The 21,271-nt window shown below is 42.6% G+C and overlaps 1 protein-coding gene across 2 annotated transcripts in view; it reads left to right on the top strand.

Annotated features, from left to right (window-relative positions):
* The window catches only part of LOC5578384 (protein ovarian tumor locus), a 149,634-nt gene extending 133,727 nt beyond the window's left edge, over nt 1–15,907 (top strand). For both annotated transcript variants that reach the window (XM_021851701.1, XM_021851695.1), the window contains 2 exons: nt 22–312; nt 15,605–15,907. In XM_021851701.1, the coding sequence (XP_021707393.1) occupies nt 22–312; nt 15,605–15,706 (393 nt within the window). In that variant the 3' untranslated portion in view covers nt 15,707–15,907. The remainder of the gene's footprint in view (nt 1–21; nt 313–15,604) is intronic.
* Nucleotides 15,908–21,271: the final 5,364 nt, after the last annotated feature.

The raw sequence follows: 21,271 nt of genomic DNA, 5'->3' as shown, positions 1-21,271 counted from the left end.
TTTTATTTATTATAATTACAGATATATTACGGTCCTACGCATCCTGCTATAAACCCTTATCCGATTGGAGTACCACTGTACACCAACATGGATACCTTGACACCACAAGGAACATGCTACGTACCGACTTACGTAGTACATCCCTATGGAACTATTATGACTCAAGGAGGAATAGTTGCACCCCCTCCACCAGAAATGGTTATGCATGAACATTTACCAACCAGTCCTGCTGACGATATTTCTGAACCTCACGGATCTCAATTTGGCACCCATTATCCATCTATGATATATGGCCAACCACAACATCCACAGGTAAGTGATAGGAGTAAACGTCCGCGAACGTGGTGGCGTTTTTCTTTTCCTTCCTTATTTCTTTAATTAGTATCATTTCAAACATTACATTTATTTCTTATATCTATGTGCTCTGTGTTAGGCTTCTTCTTCTTCTTCCTGGCGTAACGTCCCCACTGGGACAGAGCCTGCATCTCAGCTTAGTGTTCTAATGAGCACTTCCACAGTTATTAACTGAGAGCTTACTATGCCAATGACCATTTTTGCATGCGTATATCGTGTGGCAGGTACGATGATACTTTATGCCCTGGGAAGTCGAGAAAATTTTCCAACCCGAAGAGATCCTCGACCGGTGGGATTCGAACCCACGACCCTCAGCTTGGTCTTGCTGAATAGCTGCGCGTTTACCGCTACGGCTATCTGAGCCCCTACTGTGTTAGGCTACTCTATCATTCTAATGTGGTAAAACTAAATTAAGCTATTTTGAACATTTTGTTATCTAATTTTGTGATCTAATCCACCAAGCATGCAAAGTAGAATTCAAACTTTTGATTTAGATATCATTTAGTTGAAGTTGCACGATTAAATTTAGAATTATTATATTTTTTTTTTCAACATGCTTGCACTGCCCCTCTTTGCACAACAGTCCCATGTTGGAAAACGACAAACTGAGAAAAAGACGATTGAAATGTGGAAACAATTTCCTTCCATTTTGAGTCTCTATTTGGCCTAAAATGTATTAAATTTCTACATATCACTGTTTGTTGAGTACACAAACAAACCTAATAAATTTCTTTTGAATTCAAGTTGAAAATTTGCCTTAAAATGCAGAAAAATCGTAGCGAGACTGTTATGCGATTATATACAATATAATATGACAATGTATTTGCATATCAGTCCCATCATGTTCATCGGCTCGTTCGACAGCTACTGAAACACTCATTGTTATTAATGCACTGGATGTTTCATTTGCTATTTATGTTCTTTGGCCGTAAAAAATAGTTATTATAGTACAGTCAACTCTCCGCAACTCGATGTTAAGGCGACTATCGAGTTAGGGAAACATCGTGTTAAATAACACAAAATCAGGGTAACTTTGGTTAAAGGGACCATCGAGGTATCCATGAAAACCCACATTTACTACACGTTCTATAACTCGATATCGAGATACGGAATAGCGAGTTACGAATAGTTTACTGTATGTCCATGGATGAATCACCAGATAAAAAAAACATAGGATTGAATACTTTCTCAAAACACACGTCTTATGTGGAATGCTCTTACAGTCATGAGTCCCAGTCATGAGAGACCCAGATGATCATCTTTTGGATAATGCGGAAATGGAATCCGATGGAAATGATTCGAGATGTTCCAGAACAACCTGATTCAGGACGAACCTAGCTAATCCAGCAAAGAATCATTATAAAATTTAAATTAAAAATGTAGAATGAACTTTATTTTATTTTTTTTTGTTCCTCATTTATTTTTATTCCCCTCGTACCACCCAAATGGTTAAGTACGGACATAAAATAAGATTAATATTTGTATAAGTCTTATCTAAAATGAAAATCTGTAATGCATCGTAATTGAAAATACATAATTATGTGTGATATCCACTAATTTAAAAATATTTTCGAAACGACGTGAATACATGACATTTACAAATGCCGCAAGCATGTGTGTATTAAATACAGTCAAACCTCCATGAGTCGATATCTGAAGGGACCATAGACTCATGGAAACATCGAGTCAAGGAAGAAAAATGCTTTGAAATGCTGTTTGAGCGAATCATCATAGTTACCATGAAATTTTGTTTAAGTATGGTTCCATGAGTCAATGTTAAGACATATCCATCGATTGATTTCCCTTTACTTCGTTACACATAAGTGAATAACTAGTAGTACCGAGAGACCGTATATAGTAGTAGAAGTGGTGCTCCCTTCTGAGCCCGGCCACTATACGGGCTTTGATGTGACTGTTATGCGAATATTTTCAAGATGGGACAACACAAGTGGGGTTTGTTTTTGTACAAGTTAGGAACAAAGGCTACTTTTTTAGCAGTTTTTATCGTTCCTCTGACGATTTTGAGTTAATTTATGCAAAAAACGCAAAACGGTCAAAAGTCGACATGGGACTGTTATGCGATTATGGGCAGTGCAGTCTTCATACAAAATTCTTCGTTTGTCTTATATGACAAAATACAATACTTTTCTGAACCACCAAAAAAGTTATTTTGGTAACAAGTTGCAAAATGATGTTTTTATCAGCACGAAGCTCGCAGAGTTGGATAAATACGACGAGTGCAGAAAAAATCGAGGGAAAAACCCGGGAATTACAAATGTCCGGGAGAAATACGGGAAATACCCGGGAAATTTTAGGACACGCCGGGAAAAAGCACTAGAAAAGTTTGCCAAGGGATGCACGACTGAATACTAGAGAAATTGTTAACGTGTTATTAATGTGTTAAGCCAAAAAAAATCATTGGTTTCAAGAAGAGATCTGTGGCAGATTCTTTCAAAATTGTTACCGATTTCTTTTGAAATGTTTGGCGAATTTCTGACTAAAAATGTGAAGCACAATCCAAGGAGTTTCTAGGAAAAATAATTAATATCCTAGGGAAGTGTTTAGAAGAGAACGTAAGGATTCCCGGGAAGTGTCTTGATGAGATGATTCATAGCACATTTTTGATTAAATGGAATCAAGGCGATAATTGATCAGTTACTTTACTTTAAAAAATCACTAAAACGGATATGTGCTTTACGTAAAAGATTTTTAGTGGATTCTTTAAATTAGTTTCTTAATATTTTGCGCGCATTACTAGCGATTAGAGAAAACTGAGCTAGAAGATTCATGGGATTTTTTTTTTTTTGGAGATTGCAGTGACTTCCTAGTGATAATCTGGACACATTCATTAAGAAGCTTTGTTTTGACTAATAACTTGACTAATCCGTTATTTATGACAAAGTCCTAGTGAGGTTCGTGACGAGATTTTGTATGAGTTTCTGCAGATTTATAGTGAATTCTTCCTGACATAATCAGCGTATTCCTTTTGAGACCCCTAATGAACTCATAGAGAGCTTTTTGATGGTTGAATAAATGGCAGAGTCGTTTAAGAATTCTTGGGCAGATTTTGTTTATTTCTTGAAGACATTCTTGGCAAAATATTTGGTGGATTCCTAAGATGCTTGTTTGGAGTTATGTCATTATTTTTTGCAAGCAATCAGTCAAATGTTTTTTTTGCGGGTATCGTTCATGCCATGAAGATCTCTTGGATCCAACAAGAGTTACACCAGATCAAGAATTTCTCCAGGAACCAGCTATGGACTATGTCTAACGCATAATTTAGGCCTTCTTAGTAAAGATGGGTTGGCCATTACAAACATTATTGATTTGTGGAACAATGATCTGAATTCAAATACAAATAATTCCAAAATCTCTCCGAATATCTTATGAATTCTATTGGGTGCACGTCATTCTCAGTATTGTAGCCTTTTCGAATGAAAATAGTCGGTTATTTTTAACATGTCAGTTATTTACTTGTGCAAATTCAAGAGTTCAATGAAATTTCCAAACAAAAAATGTTGACATCTAAACAAATAAATCCCACATAGATAAAAATATTTAAATGGCAATGTAGCGTAAACAGAAGAGTATTCATTTATTTAGTTAACATCTACACAGATAACACTGAATCAACAATTTCACGCCACAATACTCGGTTCGTGGCCGCATCTCTCCATCCTCGGTTCTGCCCCACGCTCGCCAAATCGATACGCACTTGATCCGTCCACCTAGCTGGCTGCGCTCCACGCCTTCTTGTACCAACCGGATCCGAGGCGAACACCATCTTTGCAGGGTTGCTGTCCGGCATTCTTGCAACATGCCCTGCCCATCGTATCCTTCCAGCTTTGGCCACCTTCTGGATACTGGGTTCGCCGTAGAGTTGGGCGAGTTCGTGGTTCATCCTTCGCCGCCACACACCGTTCCCCTGCACACCGCCGAAGATCGTCCTAAGCACCCGACGTTCGAAAACTCCAAGTGCTTGCAGGTCCTCCTCTAGCATCGTCCACGTTTCATGCCCGTAGAGGACTACCGGCCTTATGAGCGTTTTGTACATGGTACATTTGGTGCGGGCGTGAATCTTTTTTGACCGCAGCTTCTTCTGGAGGCCATAGTAGGCCCGACTTCCACTGATGATGCGCCTCCGTATTTCACGGCTAACGTTATTGTCAGCCGTCAGCAAGGATCCAAGTAACACTGCTACCTAGGCGAGCCCTGTCGCGCTCGGCCCCACCAGCTAGCATGTACTTTGTCTTGGCCGCATTCACCACCAGTCCAACTTTAGCTGCCTCGCGTTTCAGGCGGGTGTACAGGTCTGCCACTTTTTCAAATGTTCGGCCGACGATGTCCATATCATCCGCGAAGCAAAAAAAATGACTGGATCTCGTAAAAATCGTACCCCGGCTGTTAAGCCCGGCTCTCCGCATAACACCTTCTAGCGCAATGTTGAACAACAGGCACGAAAGTCCATCACCTTGTCGTAGTCCCCGGTGGAATCCAAACGAACTGGAGTGTTCGCCTGAAACCTTCACACAATTTTGCACACCTTCCATCGTCGCTCTTATCAGTCTCGTGAGCTTCCCGGGAAAGCTGTTCTCGTCCGGCGTTGGGACCTGGTATTCACGGCATTTTTGGAGGATTTGCCGTACAGTAAAGATCTGCTCCGTTGTCGATCGGCCGTCAACGAAGCCGGCTTGATAACTTCCCACGAACTCGTTTACTACAGGTGACAGACGACGGAAGATGATCTGGGATAATACTTTGTAAGCCGCATTTAGAATGGTGATCGCTCGAAAGTTCTCACAATCTAACTTGTCGCCTTTCTTGTAGATGGGGCATATTACCCCTTCCTTCCACTCCTCCGGTAGCTGTTCTGTTTCCCTGATTGTGCCTATCAGCTGGTGCAGACAAATGGCCAGCCTCTCCGGACCCATCTTTGTGAGTTCAGCTCCGATACCATCCTTACCAGCAGCTTTATTGTTCTTGAGCTGGTAAATGGCATCCTTAACCTCCCTCAAAGTGGGGGCTGGTTGGTTTCCATCTTCCGCAGTACCGACGAAGACATTTCTTCCGTTGTCCCGTCCTTCATTGCCTGTGCTCTCAGCGGCATTCAGGTGCTCGTCGAAGTGCTGCTTCCACCTTTCGATCACCTCACGCTCGTCCGTCAGAATGCTCCCATCCTTATCCCTGCACATCTCGGCTCGCGGCACGAAGACGTTGCGGGATGCGTTGAGCTTCTGATAGAACTTACGCGTTTCTTGAGACCGGCACAGCTGCTCCATCTCCTCGCACTCCGTCTCCTCCAGGCGGCGTTTTTTCTCCCGAAAGAGGCGGGTCTGCTGTTGCCGTTTCCGTTTATAGCGCTCCACGTTCTGCCAGGTCCCTTGCTGCAGCATGACCGCCCGCGCTGCATTCTTCTCCTCCAAAACCCCCTGGCACTCCTCGTCGAACCAATCGTTCCGTCGACTCCGTCCCACGTACCCGACGTTGCTCTCAACTGCATCGTTGATGGCTGATTTTACTATTCTCTAGCAGTCCTCAAGAGGGGCTTCGTCCAGCTCACCCTCTTCCGGTAATGCAGCCTTGAGGTGCTGCGCGTATGCCGCTGCGACATCCGGTTGCTTGAGCCGCTCTAGGTCATACCGGGGCGGCCGTCGGTACCGTACGTTGTTAACGACGGAGAGTTTTGGGCGCAGTTTGACCATCACCAGATAGTGGTCAGAGTCGATGTTAGCGCCACGATAGGTCCTGACGTCGATAATGTCGGAGAAGTGCCGATCATCAATCAGAACGTGGTCGATTTGCGATTCTGTCTGCTGTGGTGATCTCCAGGTGTATCGGTATGGCAGGCTGTGCTGGAAGTAGGTGCTACGAATGGCCATATTCTTGAAGGCGGCGAAATCAATTAGTCGTAGGCCGTTTTCGTTCGTCAGCCGGTGGGCGCTGAACTTTCCAATCGTCGGTCTGAATTCCTCCTCTTGGCCAACCTGAGCGTTTAGATCTCCTATGATGATTTTGACGTCGTGGCTTGGGCAGCTGTCGTACTCGCGTTCGAGCTGCGCGTAAAAAGCGTCTTTATCATCATCAGTACTTCCGGAGTGAGGGCTGTGCACGTTTATTATGCTGAAGTTGAAGAACCGGCCTTTGATCCTCAACTTGCACAATCTCTCATTGATCGGCCACCACCCGATCACGCGCCTCTGCATATCACCCATCACTATAAAAGCTGTTCCCAGCTCGTGTGTGTTGCCGCAGCTCTGGTAGATGGCATGGTTACCTCTAAACGTTCGCACCATTGATCCCTTCCAACACACTTACTGCAACGCTACGATGCCGAATCCGCGGTCCTTCAGCACGTCGGCGAGTATGCGTGTGCTCCCGATGAAGTTGAGAGATTTGCAGTTCCACGTACCGAGCTTCCAATCGCTAGTCCTTTTACGTCGCTGTGGTCTTCGCCGATTGTCCCGGTTCATATTCTCTCGTTGATTATTCGTTGCTTGATTTTTTTTTTACGGCTGGCTTGCAGGGCCTGACACCAACCCCCTAGATTTCCGGAGGACCATTCCCCCTAAATGTTCGGAGGACCATAGTGCACAGTTTAGCTTAGAGTCCTTCTCTGGCACTCGGACGATGATCAGCCGCTCCTGACATGGGGAACAGACGCTGTTGTGAGCCGCTCCTAACATGGAGTACAGACGCTCAAGGTTTGCAGAAGCAAAAGCAAAAGCAAACCCCCCCTTCCCTGTCAGCATACGACCAAAGTTCCCACCGGGGGTTGGTTACCCGATCTTCCCTAAGGTTATTCGTACCCCGGCCACTACCGCGAGGAGGTAGGGATAGGAGTTGCTGGGCAAGAGGCTAAGGACCGCACAGAGGGGTCTATTTTATTCCTTCAGGTACGCGAGGTACCAATGGTACGCCATGCCCAGCCATTTACCAAGAAAGATGTGGCCAGAAGAGTATAGTAAAAGTAAATCTAATTCATCTATTGTGATGCAGTATCACAATTAATTTTCTACTAAAGATGCTTGAATGTTACATGATCGTGAAAATTTAAAGTATATAGTATATAGTATTTAAATACAGTCCTAAACATTTTAACATTTATATGACAAAACAAAAAAGTTTCAAATTTTTTGTTTAGTTCTGTTTTACTTACTATTTGACATCCAAAAACAAACAGCTTGAGAATCATCAAATCCTTCTAAGATTGCAGAAACATGATGTCATCCGGTTTTAAACTTTTAGGCATCCGGGAAAAATCCGGGAATTGAAAAACTGATTTTGAATGGACACCCTGAACGAGTTGCTTACAACATTTTTGCAATAACTAAAAATGCTGTTAAAGGGGATATTTCAAGAAAAGTCATATTTGCATCTATGCTTTATTTTTTTCATCATTTATTTACAAGGCTCATGCGCCTTCAGGCATTACGGAGCCGTATTCTTTGAAATTTATTTCGACAATTTCATGTTTTCTTCTTAATTATAGTGTTAGCTTTGGGGAACCGTAAGACTCGCGGTTTGGTCGAGGTTAGGGGTAACAATAATATACAGGAAGGGATAGGATAACGGGACGTGACGTTAACAGCCAGCAGCGTGAAGTTTTTGCGTATTTGCTGCCGGACTAACGTAGAGAGGACTGAACAACCTGTAACGAAACAAGAAAAAACAGATTTCGAGGGGACACGAGGTGGACGAGTGGAACAACAAGACGGGGGAATCAAACGGCAATTGCGGCTTGCTTAATGAAATCATACCCAAGCTTCATGTATTCCAAGTCAAGTTTACCCAACACATCCCTTGGGCCCTGAGGGATACATATAAATCAGATCTGGCAACACCGTATTCGGGGCAATCCCAAACCACATGATTGGCGTCTTGATAGCCTTCACTACAGCTGCAGCGATTGCTGTCTGAGAGCCCTTCTTCTTCTTCTTTTCTGGCGTTACCGTCCCCACTGGGACAGAGCCTGCTTCTCAGCTTAGTGTTCTTATGAGCACTTCCACAGTTATTAAATTGAGAGCTTACTATGCCAATGACCATTTTTGCATGCGTATATCGTGTGGCAGGTACGAAGATACTCTATGCCCTGGGAAGTCGAGAAAATTTCCAACCCGAAAAGATCCTCGACCGGTGGGATTCGAACCCACGACCCTCAGCTTGGTCTTGCTGAATAGCTGCGCGTTTACCGCTACGGCTATTTGGACCCCTGTCTGAGAGCCCTATTCTATAGAAATACGAGCCTAAAGAATAGTGGTTGGGCATGAGGCGACACATTACTTTAATAAAGTCTCGACTTATGTCCAAACCCTTAAACCAAGGTTTCTTCGATACCTGCGGGAGAATGGAATGTAACCACCTGCCCATGTCTCCTGCATCCCATTTTTGTTGCCAACTGATCAAGGCGTGCTGACGAGCAATTGTAAAAAATTCGTTGAAGGCGATTTGTCGGTCGTAAATATTGCCTTCCATAACGCCCACCTTGGCGAGCGAGTCCGCTTTCTCATTGCCCGGAATTGAACAATGGGAAGGGACCCATACCAAGGTGATAGTATATAATTGATTCGATAAAGCACTCAGAGTAGATCGTATTTCACTAAGGAAATACGGAGAGTGCTTTACCGGCCTCATTGAACGAATAGCCTCTATAGAACTGAAGCTATCTGTAAAAATGAAGTATTGATCAGAGGGAAGAGAGGCAATTCGCTCTAATGCGTAATGTATAGCCGCCAATTCTGCGACATATACGGAGCAAGGGCTTTGAAGTTTATGGGCGACGCTATGAACCTCATTAAATACACCAAAACCAGTAGAATCATTTATTTTTGACCCGTCGGTGTAAAACTTTTTGTCGCAACTGACATGACCGAATTCGCAAACATTTTTGGTATGTGCTCCGAGCGAAGCAGATCTGGAATTCCACGGATATCTTGCCTCATGGACAGATCAAAAACTACAGTGTTATTGGATAAGACTGGGAAGCAACTACGATTGGAAATATTCGAAGAAGGGTTAACCTCCAGAGTCATGTACGTGTAGTACAGAGTCATGAATCTTGTTTGAGGATAACGTTCGATTAGCTTTTCAAAATTCTCAATCACCAATGAATTTGACACTTCACAGCGGATGAGAAGCTTCAACGACAATTCCGCGAAACGATCTGATAAAGGCAGTACTCCTGCTAATACCTCTAAACTCATAGTATGAGTCGAGCTCATGCTGCCTAGCGCAATCCGAATACAACGATATGGCGGCATCCATTTATTACGTAACGCTAAAATTTGAAATTTTCGACCCCCTCCCCCCGTAACGCTTTTTGTATGGATTTTTTTAAAATTTTGTATGAGTCGTAACGCTCGAGCTTACCCCCTCCCCCCCCCCCTTCGAGCGTTACGTAATTAGTGGATGCCGCCTATTGGATACGCTGGAGTTTGATGATGTGTGTTCTCGCGGCGGATTGAAAACAAAAACTACCATATTCGAGGACCGAGAGAATTGTTGTGCGATATAGCTTTATCAGATCTTCCGGATGGGCTCCCCACCACGTTCCTGTGAGCGTACGCATGAAGTTGATTCGTTGCTGGCATTTCTGGTACAGATACTTAATATGCTTTCCCCAGGTGCATTTAGAGTCGAACCAGACCCCTAAGTACATATGTGAAAGGCCTTGAGTGATTTCCTTACCCAAAATTTGAAGCTCAATCTCTGCTGGATTACGCTTCCTAGAAAAGACAACCAACTCAGTTTTCTCCGGAGAGAATTCGATACCCAGCTTCGCAGCCCAAGTGGATAAATTGTCCAGAGTATCTTGCAATGGTCGTTGCAGATCGTCCGCCTCTGGTCCTGTAACAGAAACAACGGCGTCATCCGCAAGCTGTCTTAGCATGCAATTTCCCATGAGACAATCGTCAATATCTCTTACGTAAAAGTTGTAAAGAAGAGGGCTTAAGCACGAGCCCTGGGGGAGACCCATGAAGCTAATTCTTGAAGTTGTTGAGGATCCATGAGCGAAATTCATTTGCTTCTCAGACAACAAATTATACAAGTAGTTATTTAGGATAGGAGAAAATCCACATTGGTGGAGTTTGTCTGAAAGGACATCTATGCAAACTGCATCAAAAGCCCCCTTAATGTCCAAGAAAACTGAACCCATTTGTTCCTTTTGAGCATTGGCCAGTTGAATTTCTGTAGAAAGCAGCGCAAGACAGTCGCTCGTTCCCTTGCCTCTGCGGAAACCAAATTGAGTATCTGAGAGGAGGCCATTCGATTCAACCCATTTTTCCAGTCGAAAGAGAATCATCTTCTCTAACAACTTTCGAAGACATGACAACATCGCAATAGGACGGTACGAGTTGTGGTCCGATGCAGGCTTTCCTGGCTTTTGGATAGCAATAACTCTCACTTGTCTCCAATCATCCGGAACAATGTTGCTCTCCAAGAAGGCATTGCATAAGTGCAGCAAGCGCCTCTTCGCGGCGTCTAGGAGGTTTTTGAGCAAGTTGAACTTAATCCTGTCCATTCCTGGGGCAGAATTATTACACGAGAGAAGAGCAAGTGAGAATTCCACCATCGAAAAGGGTAGGTCCATTTCGTTTCGTTCGAGTGGATGGTCACGAATTATCGTTTGCACTTGTACGGAGTCCGGGCAAACTTTCTTCGCGAAATCGAGAATCCATCGAGAAGAGCTTTCTCGATCCTCATTCACCGATTCCGCGTTGCGCATTCTTCTACCGACCGTCCAGAGAGTTCGCATCGACGTTTCTCTTGTTAGCCCGTTGACGAAGTTTCTCCAGTAACCGCGTTTCTTCGCTTTCACGAGGTTCTTGAATTTGTGATCAAGAGAAGAATACCGATCGAAATTATCCCGAGTGCCACGTTTTATGTATTCTTTAAACACGACGGATCGTTCACGATAGACTCTGGTGCATTCGTTATCCCACCACGGAGTGGGAGATCGTCTTCGTACCGAAGATCCCGGGACCGGTTTACGCTGAGCTTGTAAAGCACTGTTGATGATCAACGCGGACCAAAACTGGTATTCTTCCCGCGGAGGAAGTGTACATACCGATTGCTCACCTACGGAGATCTTCTCAGCGTATAGTTTCCAGTCGATATGTTTCGTAAGGTCATACGCGACATCGATCTGATGTGTCTGTCGCAAGTTATTGGTGACTGAGATTTTGATAGGCAGGTGATCACTACCATGGGGATCTTGGATTACTTTCCACGTGCAATCCAATGATAGTGAATTCGAACAGATTGAGAGGTCTAACATGCTCGGAGGATCTGGAGGTTTTATTCGCGTTGCTTCCCCAGTGTTTAAAATTGCCAAATTGAAGTAGTCGCAGAGGTCATAAATAAGAGTTGCGCGGTTGTCGTCTCTCGGTGACCCCCAGGCTGTACCGTGAGAATTGAAATCTCCTAGGATCAACCATGGCGCAGGCATTGCTTCGCATATCACTGCAAGGTCTCTTCGTGTCATTCTAGCATTTGGCGGAATGTATATGCTAGCTACACTGAAGCCTTTACCTCGGGCAGTAATATGACATGCAACTATTTCAATACCTGTCATCGGGGGAAGGTCGATTCTATAAAAGGAGTGGAGCTTGTTGATTCCCAAGAGCACCCCTCCATAACCATCCCCTCGATTCAGACGAATAGTATTAAAGTCATGGAAAGTAACATCTTTATCCGAAGTAAGCCATGTTTCACAAAGGGCAAATACATCACAGTGTGTGCTATGAATTAAAAATTTAAACGCATCAATATTTTTAAGAATGCTTCTACAATTCCACTGTAGCACTTCGATCATATCTCCGACCTCATTGGCTAAATTATCCATCGAAAGATATGAAACATTCAAGAATCGGCCCAGTTGCTTCAAAAAAGGTTTCACCAAAGAAAGTGCCATGGTAATCAGCTGTATTGTAGCGGGTGAGATTTCCAACGTTTCGAAGATGATATCCACTATCCCAGAAAGAGTCAGTTTTCCGGAAACATCATTTTGTTCCTGCTGACGAGTTTGATGATTTTCTGGGTGAGAAATTGGAATAACTGGGGTTTTAGATGTTCCTGGAAGTGCCGGAAAGTCTCCAGCTGAGAATTTAAAGCCTAGAGGAGGAGCTTTTTTGCTTTTTCCGTCACTTCTTAATTTTGAAGAGTTTGTTGAGCATGAACGTTATGTAAAGCGTGCTTTTGCGAGTGCCGTTTTGCAACCGCTCGCTTCCTCTTCGTTCCTGTCTCAATTACGGTATATTCTTCTCCACCCTCAGAGTCAGATCCTTGATCATTATCCGGCAGGGACGTGAAGATATTATTACTAGTGTTAGAATGGGCCGATGGAGCAATCTTTTTCAGCATATCTGCATACGATCGCCTAAACCGTTGTTTTAGCGAGTTAATGGTATGTTTCTCCCGCTCTATGTACTTCGGGCAAGCGGTAAGCTCGTGAAGAGCTTGACCACAAATTGTACATTTTGGTTCCGTCTTGCAGGAACCCTCGGCGCGTTGATCACCGCACTTGCTACAGCGAGGTTTATTGCTGCAGTAGAGTGCAGTGTAGCCCAACTGCCGGCATTTTTCGCAGTGCATTACCGTTGGTACATAGAGACGAACAGGTAACCGAAGACGACCAATCACCAGTGCACTTGGTAGAGCGGATCCAGAGAAGGTCATTCGAAAAGAATTTGACGGCTTTTTGGAGCCATCTGGATAGGCTTTGTTCATTTGGCTGGCGTCAAGCACTGGAACTAGTGGAACGGCACGATTTTTGAATCCACCAGCTCCAGACATGATATCAGCTCGAGATAAGTTATGTTCGGTGACCACTCCGTAGCACTCGACCTCGTGACTAGGAATATAGACTTTGTACTCCATAGAAAAGAGCTCAAAGGCAGCAATCTTGTTCGCCTGGTCGCGATCATTAACAGTGACACGGAACTTGTCCCGGCTATGTGAGTCTACCTCGAGGATGCCTCGAAACGACTTTGACAGATCTTTTTCGATTTGTAACTTGTTTAGCAGTTTTCCATTAGCTTTGGGCCGAAAGAAAACCAGAAAGGGGCCCTTAGATCCGGGTGGATAAGCTTTTGCACGGGGAGTCGCCGGGTTAGCAGAAAACCTAGAGGATGAGGAACAAGCAGGAGATTGATTCAGACTGGCTTGTGAACCAAAATTGGTATCCATTGGCTTTTGGGATAGGTGCAGTGTATTTTGAGCGATTGGGCGAATTGGATTATCTTCGAGTGGAGCAGAACTCGTTTGCGCCTCGATTCCAACTCCGGTAAGCAAGGGAGGAGCTTTGTCGTTTTCGGTAATTTCCATTACCTCCATATCATGGGTTTGGTCTGTTAGGACAGTTGCCTGAACCGGAACTGATTCATCATCCGAAGAAAAAATGTATTCCGGCGAACCCCCGCCAGTATCATCCGGTTCCATTGCGAACGGATTATGTTTATTTCGCCGCAAAAATAAATAAGAAACAAAAAATAAAAACGGTAGCAAAGGCAATAGAAAAGGTATCAAAAACAAAACCTTAATAATTTTAACTATAAAGAGGAATAATCTCCACCAATAACAGAACGGTGAGCAAAATTTTTGCTTTTGAGAAAAAAAAAAAAAGAAAAAATACGAGAAAAAATAGATGCTTACAAAAAAAATATTTACAAAAAATATCAAAAAAATATTTACAAAAAATATTAAAAAAAAATATTTACAAAGTATTTAATAAAAACCAAAAACTAATGAGCTATGAACCACTGTGATTTGGTTGTAGTGTAGCGATAGAGAGAAGGGGGTAAGCGAAGAGAATAGAATCGACGTTTGTTTACCCACAGCAACGATGCGATGATGATTGGTGATCTTTGCCGAGATTATCACACCATGTGCTTTTGGTCCACAGCACAGCAGAACAATGCATCGACCGAGTGCCTTGCCTAGGCAACGTGTTTTTCGCACTCCGACGAGATGTGTGGTCGTAGTCAACGTTGATGACGATGATGATGACGATGTTGTTTATGCCGGTTGGCTACCTATAGAGGCACCAGCCAACGGCGATCAGGTTCGATGGTGGCCTTGATTTTTAATCTTCTCCGTTGGCGTTTGGAAAAGAACGTCCCAATTTGATGAATAGTTAACACGTCAGACTAGGCTGGCGGTTAACTACTTCCCGTGGTACACTGCGGGACACACGCGACGACTGGAAAAAAACTAACTTTGTGGTGAAAAAATCCAAAAATTTCGCGATGAACGGAGCAACAAAATAGTGTTGTTGCCGTTAAGGTGAAGATGAATCGAAACCAAAGTTCAAATTTTCAAGAGCACGGATCAGGAGTACCAAACTTCCGTTTTAGCTGAAAACCTAATCGATTGGTCACCACCAGCTAGTGATCAATCGATCAAGTTTTCAGATTGAACGGATGTTCGGTTCTCTAGATCCGTGCTCTTGAAAATTTGAACTTTGGCTTCGATTCATCTTCACCTTAAGAGTGCACGACTAGGAATGCATCCATGCGTTGTAGCAACTCAGTATTTCTCAATCAGGTAGGCTGTGAAATGGCTCAGAAATTTTCACATTTTCATTGTTGATTCTACTTTTAAAGACAGGCCAGGTAAGACGCCCGCTTACAATTTTCTACCATATTGTACGTGCTGAATTGCCTACACATAAATATACACGAACCGCCACATAACGTTCCCGTATTTTTTATAGTGAACTCACAAATTCTACTGCCTCCTCTACTTGCGCAAGACTCAGAATCCCTCACGGTCAACCAGCTTCTGATTCTAGGATCCGAATTCGATTCAATTTGCTTCGTCAAATGGATGTAGAATCAGAACTTAAGTCATTGAGAAAATCAAAGCAATTCAATAAATGATCCATACGTTATCCATACGGTGATCTGATGCTGATACGGTAACTTCTAAAACAGTACTGAAAAGTTCTACTTTTAGATACTATTATTAGTGCCGAAAAGTAACACTTTTCAGCACTGTTTGTATCGGTAGAAAAAGTAGGCCGTTATGTTGGTTATTCCCTTGATAAAAAGTAGGTTGATATGCAATCGAATAGCAAAAAATAACTGAACCAATGCACGAGTTCACTATTTGACGCTTTAGCGGTGCATTTTGGTTCATCAGAATCCTTAAATTTTTCATCTATATAACATAAAATGTATTACAAGTTACTCTTTTTAATGGCAATTCATTATGGTTATCAAATATTCATTGACTATATATTTACATCTTTCAGGGTTATACCATTTGGGGATATCCACAACCACAACCAATCTTCAGCAGCACGAGCAGCAACAACGAGGAGAGAGATAATGATTCTGGTAATGTCACCCAATAGGTTTTTGGATCGGTTTTTAATTTTTAAACTCAATGTCAGTTTTCTTCCATCGCCAGTAGCTTATCAAAAATATAACACAATTGTAGATGTAAGATGTCATGTCTGAAGTTAAGCATCCTTTCTAATGTTAATGTTCACTAATAATTAGATTTCAATTCACATAACCTACATTTATATGCATTCCTATATTTTGAAAATGTTTTAAACTTTATAGAGTATCTTAAATTATCCGCTATAAAAAAAGAAAATAAATTGAATTACTTTGTAGTAACAAAAGAATGTTATTTTTTGTTGGGTGGTGGTTGATCCCTGTTCAGCTATTCAGCATGACCATGCTGAGGGTCGTGGGTTTGAATCCCGCTGGTCGAGGATCTTTTCGTAAAGGAAATTTTCTAGATTCCCAGGGCATATAGTATCTTCGTACCTGCCACACGATATACAATGGTCAATCGGCAAAGAAAGCTCTCAGTTAATAACTGTGGAAGTGCTCATAAGAACACTAATCTGAGAAGCAGGCTTTGTCCCAGTTGGGACGTAACGCCAGAAAGACGAAGAAGGTGGTTGATCCCTAGTGATAAATTCTACTCCGATGATCTTTAGATTATCGTGATTCGTCATTATTCGTATTGGTGAAGTGAGGAGACAGGATTGAGATAAAATTTGAAAGAAACGACGCCAAATGGACCAACGTAATGTGATGTAATTTGGATTATTATTATTTATCTTTATTTGAGTGGCTTTTCGCCCTTGGCGAGTTCGCCACTTTAAAACGGCAAAAAATCTGGCCAGGTGGGCTAGCCTAGGCAGCTTACATTGAAGATTTTCACAGATTTCACGATACTAATTACTTTACAGTTAACACATTCAAACAAACAGGTAAGACGAAAGGAACAATACTACAAGTTAAAATTTGAATTGAATAAAAAAGAAATCACTACAACGTATTTTTTAACGTTTAACGTTTATACGCTTCTTCTTTCTCTCTTGTTTCCACCAATTTCGGGCAAACTCCGGGTCTGTCCAAAACCGCCGTGGACTGGTCAGTACCAGTGATGGACTCGTGGGTGTTGGTCGCCAGCATTCTGTTCCTCCTACGAAGATGTGCCCAGCGAAAGAGGCTATGACGGGTGCGGAGAAAGACCACCCACCAGCTATTGGACCGATGAGCGACCGGTAGCAGCGGTGAGGATTCAGTAAAAGGTTGATCCTGGCAGCATCCCTGATTCAAGACGATATGCCTTATGTAGGAGGCTGTTTCTCTCCTCCAAAACATCGTATCGTATCGTGACGGAGGGGAGATCGACTGACAGCCTGGGTGAGTTGGCTACAAAGTAGCACAATTGTGCCTAACTTATTGATTTTTGTTTCTTTTCAGGATCCAGATTTCTTTCTTGTTGTGTGTTGTTCAGTATGTTGATACGGCCGCAGACGTGGGACTTACCACCTGAGTTTTGGGTGCTCAGGGTGCCCAGTTACGGGTTTCGTTGCCTAATGGTAGGTCAACGTTTTCACTGGCGTAGACGTGGGACTTACCACCCAAGTTTAGGTGCTTGGGGACCCCAGTTGCGCTTAGGTTATCCGAAAACTCTAAAGTTCCGTCGGTTAGATGAACAGATTCTGTTTTTAAATTTCGTCAAAAAGTTTGGCATCTTTAAGGAAACAGAAAAGCGTAGCCTCGCTGCTTCTATCATCCTGTAAGATCGTTCGAATGCTTCCCATATCGTACTGCTTTCTCAAGAGTTCCAGAGTGGGACAGGTGTACAAAAAGTGTTCAACAGAGTTATGCACCTGGCAGGTCTCGCAGATTCTTCGGAAATTGGGTCCGCCACTCATCGAGTGGGAGACTCGCGTATGCCCCGTTCGAAGTCGGGAGAGGATAACTTGTTCCCTTCTGTCTGGGCGATCTTCCCATTTTCTAACATCCCCCTTAATTTTCCTGGTGAAGAGACTCCTTTCGCTGTGCCACTTTCTCCTCCATGCGTTATTGATTTTTTCTCGTAGCCACAATTTGAGGTCGTCGCTCGGGACGGTGTCAGTCAGACGCGCGCTGTCTCGACCGGTGTTGGCACACCTATCCGCTTCCTCGTTGCCTGCAATTCCGCTGTGACCGGGTACCCACATAAGCGTGATGTTTTCGTTATCGTCAAGCACCTCTTGTATCTCCTGAATCCAAGGGTGCTTGTTGGTGTCCGATAATATTGCTGCGATGGTACTAGCTGAATCGGTGGCGATGAGTACCGGCCCGATGAGGTCCGATGGTTGCAAGATTGCCTGAACACTGATATTTTTAGCCCATTTTGATCATGGGTGACTTTCGACATTGCGCTGTATACTTACGCTGATCCGTATCCGGCGTTGCTAACCGGGGTAGCAAAAAGACAGCGCTGCTCAAGTTCATTGTACTCTGTAGCCGCCTTGTCGCTGCTTTCGGAAAGTATCGGGTAAGCAGCACGATAGTTGCGCCACAGACAAACAGACGTTACATTCTCATCGATGTTCATCGACCAGCTTTTTAACGACAGATTCAAATATATAGTACGTCTCGACTCACTTCCGCGCAGAATAAACACATGATTTTGATCGCGTTTTTTTCTAAATGTTACGTCTGTTTGTCTGTGGTTGCGTTGCTATTCGATTTGAATTCAAGCATAAGGTGGGAGATCTGAGATTCTGGTGGAAGTTTTGTAAATCTGAATGGAAATTACGAGATTTTGGGAATTCGGGTGAAACTTCAAGATTTTGATAAGTATACTAGAAATATGATGTAATTGTTAAAAATCCGATAGAAGTTCTTGAAACATTCTATTCCTCGTATGAATTTATCGATTTCGGAGAACTTTGGGTTTTTGAAATTCCGGCTGGAATTCTTGGGATTCCGACTGGAATCCTTGGGATTTCGACTGGCATTTTTTCTGTCCGGAACATTAATTACTGCGACCAATATTTGATCTATTATAGTATATCCCGTATCCTTTGTGTAGTGCATGTCGTGTTACTTTGTCACTATCAAGAAGTGATAAAGTTTTCGGTTATCTTATGTCGTTTTTCTTTATTTGCACCGCCTGCACTGTTTTCCCACCGGTGTAGCAAAAGTTGCACCCAAACCGTTCTTTTATTCCGCAGGTAGCACACCGTTTTTACACTCGATCGCCCCCGGTGCAATCCTACACCCTGATCGAGATGAGTGTAGCAGGTAATGCACTCTTTTTACCAATACATATGGTTCTCAGCTGTCAGTGGCATCCTTGTTTTGATTGTTTTAGGTAACGAACAAACAAGATGCTTCATTTGTGCTCATTTTCGACTGCGTGGATAAAATGGAATTATTTCAGAATTGAATATTTTTATTCAGTTAAATATGAATTATTCTAAGCATTTATAAATAATACAAAAACTTCAATGAGTATAGATTGTATATGTATAATAAGGGATACTAATATGTATGAGTATTAGAGATGGGCAATTTGGTCCGATTTTGCGAGCGAATCGTTGGTGACTCACTCACAAAAGTGAATCGATTCTTTTGATCGATTCAGTGATTCATGAACATAAAAAAAAACATAACATGACTATTTCTGAATGATATCATATTTAATATATGAAGCTACTTCAAATATGTTTACATGTCTAGTGCACTTGATCATGATAAACCAGCTTTAAAAATGTTGCTTATTCCTGGTACTCTCTTCCGGAAATTGCATTTCCTGTGAATCGTGACTCTTTTGAAAAGAATCGTTATTCGTTCACTCACTTTTGAGAGTCGACTCTTTCGATCGATTCGTGAGTGAGTCGCCCATCTCTAATGAGTATGTCCTATCAGTATGAACTTTGGCAGCTTATGTCAGAAAATTGAATTCTTCTTTCAGATATTTGGATTACATGTATACCAGTAAGTATTACATTAAAAACATTTTATTTAAGTCAAATTTTCCGAAATTTGCGCATAGCCACCAACAAAAAACATGAGTGTCAACAAAATAGAATCAGCAGCGGCTGGAGTTGTAAGATCTCATATTTTGAACTGGGATCACAGAATCTCTAGTACTATATTTAAAAAAAAGTCGATTGACAAGAATCCACATTGATTTTTCATTAGGGTTGTAATGCAATGATCGATTTAAGTTGATCTTTACGTATTATTACAAAAAAAAACTGATTCATCTGTTGTATTGTAGCACTGTAGCTATGTTTGATTAATGTTTTTGAGTTTTAGTTTTGATACCTTGCATTGCTGCTTAAATATTTCATTCATGGATAATGGCTGAACAAACCGATTTGAACACCTCTATGAATATTGTAGGGAATAAAACTCACGGAATCACTTTTAATTATACGCAAACTTATCCTTTATTCACTGTCTAAACCACCGCTTACAAGAGGCACATCCAGTCGCGTTCGTTTCCCTTTTTCTTCTCCCTTCTCTGAGTTATCTCCTCTCCCATCATCGCACCAATCTTCATCAGGTCCGTATTCAGGGGACAACCCTACAATCTCCCCCAAACAATATTTTTATGTCATTTCAATGCGGTAAATAATCCTTATACTTTGCTGGCTCCTTGCGGCTACGTTTAGTGGACAACGTAGCATTTCCAGAACTATCATCTTGTTTTGCTGGTTCTTCGTCGAGCCGTGGGACATTTTGTAGTTTCTCACCACCCAATGAGCTTTCACCTGACTGATCAAGTTTTTTGAGGTGTGACACGTGTCGTCGATACTCTTTATTGCTCTCCATAGACTTGATGGTGACATCTCCGCCAGCTTTATGAATGACTATGTACTCTTCCGGTGAGTAATCAGTGGTTAGCTTGTTATTCTTCCGCATACGCTTGGCAATGACATGATCTCCAATCACGATTTCGCTATATCGAGCTTTGCGTTTTGTATCAGTGTATTCTTTACCCTTTGCTTTTTCCAATCGATCATGATCATATACTTCTGATCGAGTATGATCAAACCGGAAGCTTGCTTCGAATTCTTCGACCAAACATTAATTCAGAAGGTGATCGTCCTGTAGTTGGATGAATCGTAGCATGATAGGTCAAGATGTACTGAGACAAAATCTTTTTCCAATCGTGTCCAAGTTCCTGCGCTATTCGTAACCTTTTTAAAATGGAGCGGTTCTGGCGCTCAACCTCCCCATTTTGCTGAGGCCAATAAGGAATAGTATTGACCAGTTTTATACCCAACTCTTCACAAAACGCTTTGAATTCTTCACAGGACGAATTAAGTTGGGGTCCGTTATCTGCCCGAAGGGAGAGAGGAATGCCAAACCGACTAAAGATAGTTGATAACTGATCAATCGTTTCTTTAGCCGATATCTGTTTCATATCGCAAACTTCTATGTATCGACTATAGTAGTCCACTGCAACTAGCAACGTCTGTCCATTCGGAAGCGGTCCCAAAAAATCGATGGCAATATCCTCCCACGGACCATTTGGTATATCCTTGCGGACCATGGGCTCCGGTGGTTCTGGAGCTGCAACTAATATACATCCACGACATTTTTTAATGAAAGCTTCAACTGCAAAATCCATTTTTGGCCACCATACTACTCCACGTAGATGT

This window comes from Aedes aegypti, chromosome 1 (genome assembly GCF_002204515.2).
Source record: "Aedes aegypti strain LVP_AGWG chromosome 1, AaegL5.0 Primary Assembly, whole genome shotgun sequence".
In the NCBI taxonomy this organism is placed as follows: domain Eukaryota; kingdom Metazoa; phylum Arthropoda; class Insecta; order Diptera; family Culicidae; genus Aedes; species Aedes aegypti.
The sequence above is the reverse complement of the archived record's forward strand: the minus strand, read 5'-3'. Positions and strand labels throughout refer to the sequence as shown.